This window comes from Periophthalmus magnuspinnatus, chromosome 1 (assembly GCF_009829125.3).
Source record: "Periophthalmus magnuspinnatus isolate fPerMag1 chromosome 1, fPerMag1.2.pri, whole genome shotgun sequence".
In the NCBI taxonomy this organism is placed as follows: Eukaryota; Metazoa; Chordata; class Actinopteri; order Gobiiformes; family Gobiidae; genus Periophthalmus; species Periophthalmus magnuspinnatus.
In genome coordinates, this window is record NC_047126.1 from 5804472 (window position 1) to 5811461 (window position 6990).

Consider the following 6990-nt stretch of genomic DNA (forward strand, 5'->3'; position numbering starts at 1 on the left):
TGTTGTGTGGTATTCAGCAATAAGGATAAGCATAGATTATTTGATTAATAGTTCATTGTGATTATTCAGGTCACAATTTAATTGTTGCAACCAAAAAAAGCACACAGAATTTCAAGTAAACCTGCATGATAAGAGTTTGTCATTAAGAAATGGATTTTATAAAGCTAGATACAAACATTTCACACCTAAAAGGTGTCTCCAAAACAAATATTAAAGCTACAAAGAGGCCCGTACCAATTTGTACCACTGTACCAGCGCGATAGTGATCCATTAGTGTGAAAGTTTATTAAAGGTTCTATAATTTGTCTAAAATCAACGTCTTTAATACTGTTTTTTACTACAATAATTGTGACACTAAAAATGCATCTATCCCTATTTAACAATAAAACAGTCATTACTTTCACTGCTTAGACAAACATTTTAGAAAATATTTTATTATACGTTTTCTTTAAAATTAGTACAGATAAATGAAAAAGGTATACACTGCTAATATAGAAAGAAAGAAATGCATGACATTTCATGAATACATGTTTTACTGATTGACCTTTACGACACCTCTTGATTGATCAGAGGATTTAAATCCAGCTTTGTCTTCTCAAGAGCAGCTGCTTTTGCTCTTCTTGATGGACGCACCGATGGGACAGACTCAGGAACATTTTCTCCATCACTGCAAAAGAAAGATTTTTTTACCATACATAGATTAGTAGAAACCAAGCCATTTCCTTTTCTAGATCAAAGACCTTTCCTCTGATGAGTCCGCTCTCCTGCTGGGCTTTCTACCCCCTTTGGTTGCGCCGGCTTTCTTTTGACCTAACAACACACCGATACATCAATAAAATCATAAATATGAGCTCAATTAGAAAAATCACATAGTATCAGTGTAAACAAACCTGGATTAGCTCTTTTTCCTCTCTTGACAGATTTAGTTGGGTTTTCAGATGCTTCTGGATACATAAGAAAACAGCGTTAAGCGGCATGTGGCACAAATATGTTTTATAGTATTCATATCTGTACCATCATTTACGTCCAGTGGTTGTAAAGCACTGGCACTCAGCATCTCTGCTTGTTCCTTAGAATCCACAAGCTGAGCCATCATTTTCTCAAGCGCACGCAGACACACACGATCCTTGACAGCCTAAATCAAAAGAAAGATTAAATACAAACATATACGTGCACCATACTCAAATATTAAGACCATAACAAACCTGTACAAGCTCCTGCAGCAGTGTATGCAAATCCTTCTTCACAGTCTCATCTTGACTTAGTTCGAGGTTGCACAAAGTCTTTGCATACAACCGAACCTCTGGGGCTGAGGGATCTTTCAACATCTCTCCACACATGTGCGCCGCCAGGTAGTCATGGACACACGCTTCCTGAACACAGCCGCACGCCCATATTAGGCTAATATTTTTACTTACAAATGTATCACACGAGGCTTATTATATCCTTACTTCTGTGTTGGTCGAGGGTTTGATAAGTGCACTGTGGCGGGTCAGTTCAACAAGTAATTCCACCACGTTGTTAATGTCCACCTCAGCGAGCGGAGAGGTCACTGGAGCATTCAACAGAGTCCGCACAGTTGGCAGAAAACTATTCTCAATAACTTCCTGGTGAGCCCTAATACACAAATGCTTTGTATCAGTGAAATCATAGTTCTACTGTTCATTGCCAAACACATTAGATATAACTGAACTAGAGATGCATGATTTTAGCAAAAAATGTGATTGCATTTTATCTTACAAGGATTGCGATTAGATTCATTTTGTGATTTACATAAACTATAAATTGACATAAACTATAAATACTATAATATCTGTTCTGTAACACATCCAGGAGCAGCAGCAATAAGGATGCATAGATTATTTGATTAAAGAAGCGTCTCTAAAACAAATATTAAAACGGCAAATGGCCCTGTACCAATTTGTGAAACACTGTAACATTAACATTTGATAAAAGAATGGAATGTGACCTGAAAAACCAACTGAAGAATTTCAGAACAAGCGTAAAACGTAGTGAGCTCATTTTTCCAATAACAGAATATTTTGTTTTTTACCCATTTCAATTAAATTACAATATAATGTATTCTGCAGCTCTAACTGTAACAAAGCTGTAAACACATCACCTGCTTTCACGGGCGTAGAGCTGGAAGAAGACGCCAAGGCAGTGCCGCAGACGAGTGTCATCCTCAGTGACAGGGTTGTACCACAACAGAACAAGACGTGAGAACATTTTGGCACTAGCAATTCTGCCAGTGTAGAGCAGTTTGGCAATGCCCTCAGCTGCTTCTGTGCGGAGGTCTGCTATCTGTGGACAAGCGAACAGCATAATAAACAGAAAAGTACACAAAACGCTAAAGCGGTATTTAAACGGCAGTGCTGAACTCACCTCACTGTCCAGAAACTCTGAAAGCATGACCAGTGTACTCTGAGCACTGTCCTCCTGCGTTTCCATCTTGTCGTCAGAGGGGGCGTCGTCCTCCTGCCTCTCTGGGGACTGCGAGGCTGGGGTGGTGTGAAGGATCGTTGTGTCAGAGAGCAGCTGGAAGCCGAACATCAGCAACAGGTCGATAATAGCCTGCACAGCACTGATGCGAATCCTCACCTCGTCCAACTGAGCAATCTGCAAAATAAGGAATGCAGATGGTAATTAAGCGTTTCTTCAAATGTAAAATAGGCACAAATGATCCTAATGTGCTCCATCTTTTATATAAATCATGGCATTGACCTTATTCTGCAGCACCCACTTTTGTCATCAATGCTACTAAACCGCACTTTCTTTGTGGTGACACGTCTGGTTAAGCGAGAATCCCATTCATTTCAATGGAGAATCTGATATAAAGTAGGTTGATTAGTGTGAAATACTCAATGTTCATGTGCATCAACAAGTCAACACTGCACCGATTCTCTGGGACGCTCAAAAAAAACTCTGTAGTCCGTATAAAATGTATTTGGGTTATGTTATTTTGTATGGGACAGCAAAGATGATGGCGGCGTTCATGGTAACTTCCAGAATAAGGTGAAAACATGTAGGACCTACTTGTAGCAGCAGAACCATGTGGGTTTTGGCAAGCTCCATGCTGTGTAGAGCACATGTTCCCAGACACACCACAGCCATGTTGCGGACGGCGGGGTGGGCATTTGCAATAGAAGGCAAGACCTAGAAATGGAAAGATAATACTAATTCAGTCACCAATTCCAGTGTTTACTAGTCCTGATTAATTCAATGCTGCAGTTACCAATGAGGACATAAGTGCGCTTATAGTTGGTCCAATACGAGATTTGATGTTCATCTGCTTAAGTAGCTCAGCAAACATTGCGAGGCACCTTAGAAGAGTCTCTGGATCATTCTTAAAGATAAATAAATTGGCTTAGTGAATTCTTTAAGGCAAATGCAATGATTTTAGGTTAGGATAATTCTTACCTTTTCAGCACGAGTCTCCTTGTCAGCTGGCTGGTTACTCTCAGCAATTTCCTGAAGAATTTGATTCCGGCGATTTTCTAGCTCTGTAATGGAGTCCTTGAGCTCAGCAGCTCGATTAAACTCTTGAGCGGAGATACAGTCCTCCAGAGCCTGTTTTACTTCCATAATTTGAACTTTCACCTCTGCTAGCTAGAAAGAAACAGAGCAGTGGTTTAAGCCCAGAAATTATGTAAACGTGACATTTTTATTGGTATATTAATAATAATAATCCATATTATGGCAAGACATAAGTGGAGCAGAGACAGGGGTGCGATCAACCGTGTTCACTAACGTGCTCAGTGAATGGGAAAGTCTGTCAAATGCCTGTTTTTATTGCCTCTTTATTGCTTTTAACTTGTGATCGAATGACCGATGTGTTCATGAAATGTTACAGAGGAAAATTTTGTACATTGGCCTCACCTGTACTTGCTGTCGGCGGCTGAGATTTTCATCTATAACATGGCTGGCCTCTATAATCGGCTCTCTCACATCAGAGATGATTTCTGCCACCTGTTGAACATAAAGGCACAAGAATTTAACATGACATCATTGAATTAATGTGTTGACTGTGGCATTTCAATATACGTACACACTGAATCCTTCTTTGGTCATCTGGGATGAGGGTAAGAAGCTTTTCAGTGAGCAGTGAGACGAGAGAGAAAGGAGTATGGGGTAAAGATAGCATCTCCTGTAGAACTGCCAGCACTTGCTTCCTGTAAACACAGAACAGGCGTAACTGCCCTTGAAAGATCAAACTTTATCATCCTCCATCTCACGGAAAGAACTGATAACTATCCACATCTTGAAACAAAACTGTACAAGTTATGGTATTAATTTAAACTTCCTACTTTTCTTTTAACAATAGCAAAGGGATCATCTTTCATTAATAGCAAAGGGATCATCTTTCATTGATCAGTAATCTCACCTGCTTCCCTCTTCGTTTGTGTCCAGGCAGCCAATGAGATGGATGAGTTGTTGTGAGATGAACTCTTTAGTCATGACAAGCTCCAACTGGTTAAAGTCAGCTCTTTGTTCTTCTGACAAAACAGGCACAGCCTTTAGGTACCTGTCCAGAAGAGAAATTAAAAATGTTTAAAACACACAAGACAAAACATCAAATAGGCAGGTTGGAGACTTAAATATTGGGCTTAAAGAAAAAAAAAAAAGATGCCCTCTTACCCAGAAAGGTAGTGGGCATAGATGGCAGCATCTGGTAAAACCTTCTCTAACATTTCTTCTCCTTCGTCTCCCTTGCTCTTGATGAATTCACAAAGGGCTCTCCAGTAAAGCATATTCTCACAGCTCAATGAATCTTCTTCCATCAGCTTCCTGATGAAAATATATAAATAGTACATATTGTATTTACAAAGTATTCAGACAACCCTGAAGAATTTGTTTTTAAAACTCTCAAACTTCACAAACACTAGTAAATCCTACCTGTCATTCAACTGCAGTTGGTGTTTCAGGAGATCCTCAGGGGTCATGCCGTCAAATATGGCTTTCAGAGTGTCCAGAGCTGTCTGAGCACAGTTCTCCACATCAAGCCGGTGAAGCAGCTGAATGACATCACCCTCCAAACGAAGCAGCCAAGCTGGCAACAGACGTGAGCAAACCACTTCTCTTACCGCTTCTACAAAATACAACCAGACCTGTTAAATAAGGCCTCTTCATGCTCATATAAACATCCAAAATACAATGACCTGAGGCGTCATGGAGACCCTGCTGCAGCAGACTCACTCTCTGTGCGATTGTGAGAGCTTTTATGTGAACTTTATCTGCAAGTACCTGGATTAAAAAAAAATACAAAATTGGTTATAGAATTGCTTGAAGAATAGATAGATTAAAAAAAAGTTATTATTAACAGACGAATTACGACTCTACCTGAAATGCCAACTTCCGAACATTCTCTTTAATGTCTCTGGTGCGTTTGAGCACTTTAGGGAGTGTAGAAGGAGACATTGCAATACAGGAGAGAACAGCCCGTCGCACTTCAGCATTAGAATCATTATCTATTATCAGCAAATATGCTAAAAAAAAAAACATAAAAGCAGAAATGAGTATAAACATACAGACGTGTAGCAGACATCCAATAGGATACAAACCATTGATAGTTGGGCAGTCTGGATCTCTTGGTTGCTGTAGGCGGGTCATAGCCAGTGCAGCTTGAATCCTCACATTTGGAAACTTGTCAGTGACACGGATCAACATGGCTTGATGAATCCGATCAAACAAGTCATCATCAATTTGAGCATTTTCCGCCATGCTGCCCAGGAGTTTGTTGATCAATTGACAAACACGGAAACGCACCGCATGACTATTTGCTTTATGGGACTAGTAAGGAGAAAAAGTTACAGAATAGTAATAGAGTATAACAAATATATTATCATTTCCACACCAATATCATGGCCGAAACATTTTAATACATTACCTCCAATAAAAAGTTGAAAATAAAACTGAGGAATGGGTGATCATCCTCAGCGTCTTCCTCATCCTCCTCAGTCTCCTCTTCGTGCTCTTCTTCTGGTTTGGGAGCAGACTGAAAACTTGTTGCAAACCTGGCAACAAACTCGATGACATTTTCCACACAGGGCTCTCTCTTGTACACGATCATGGCATACTTCAGATAATGCACAAACTCCTCATGAAATAGAGTTTTGTCTTCAAGCTAAAGCGAGACAACAAAGCCATGAATAAATACTTAGGAAAAGAGATCACTGGCACACACTACTTGATTCCAGTGTTGTTTTCATTTTGCAATAAACAGGAAATTACCTTGTTGTAGCGACTCTTGAGACTTGCCACTAGTTTTGCCTTGTTGTGGCCTTTTTGAGCGCGTTGAAACGTCTCCTTAATGTCCATCTCATTGTCTGCAGTCATTGTTCCTTCACTGAAAACAAAAGTGTATATTTTATGGGTATTAACACGGTGTACAGTAGCTCATCTGTGTCTCCAGAGTCTTATTAACTGCAGCCCCCACAGCCCAGAGGAAAACAACGTCCGCCTAACAAAACCCTTTGAGACTCTGTTCCTGTAAAAATAACAGTGTATATAAAAGTACACAGAAGTTACGGTGTTATTATATTATACAGAATTCAACTGAACTACAAAATAACACGATAACGCGAGTAAAATCTAAAAATCACCTTCTTTGTCTTTTCTTGGTCCCGCCGCCCTGTTTTCAAATTGAACTAACGTAAAATCTCGCGAGATTACAGAATCCCAGCCAAAGGAAAAACTGTTCACCCTGTGATTTGTCTGCAAGGAGCATCAGCACGCATTGACTTCTGCTGTATTTTTCTTAAGGTTTTAGAAATCTGATTCACATCGCATTTTATTTTTGTTAATTGTGAGATTCAGAATTCTGGAGATCAGCAATTTATGTCGATGTTAATTTCCAGGAAAAACTATTATAACTCTTGACTGATAATGTGTTAATTAGTTATATCCTACCTCACCCACACACCAACTAAACAGGAGCATACAAGGCTTAATCTGCAGGGCTGAACAAATTTTAATACAAGATATGTGTGA

At 39.6% G+C, this 6990-nt stretch overlaps 1 protein-coding gene across 1 annotated transcript; it reads right to left on the reverse strand.

Moving 5' to 3' along the window:
* Window positions 1-410: 410 nt before the first annotated feature.
* ncapg (non-SMC condensin I complex, subunit G) lies at window positions 411-6681 on the reverse strand. Its single transcript, XM_033983568.2, has 22 exons — window positions 6603-6681; window positions 6232-6346; window positions 5888-6124; window positions 5562-5790; window positions 5341-5486; window positions 5160-5244; window positions 4897-5089; window positions 4639-4788; window positions 4385-4525; window positions 4049-4172; window positions 3880-3969; window positions 3421-3609; window positions 3236-3346; window positions 3037-3156; window positions 2386-2619; window positions 2123-2304; window positions 1452-1617; window positions 1206-1373; window positions 1015-1135; window positions 891-944; window positions 741-810; window positions 411-667 (listed from the first exon to the last, which is right to left on the reverse strand). Exons 2-22 carry the CDS (start codon window positions 6334-6336, stop codon window positions 547-549), a joined length of 3036 nt encoding a protein of 1011 aa, XP_033839459.1. The 5' UTR covers window positions 6337-6346; window positions 6603-6681; the 3' UTR covers window positions 411-546.
* Window positions 6682-6990: the final 309 nt, after the last annotated feature.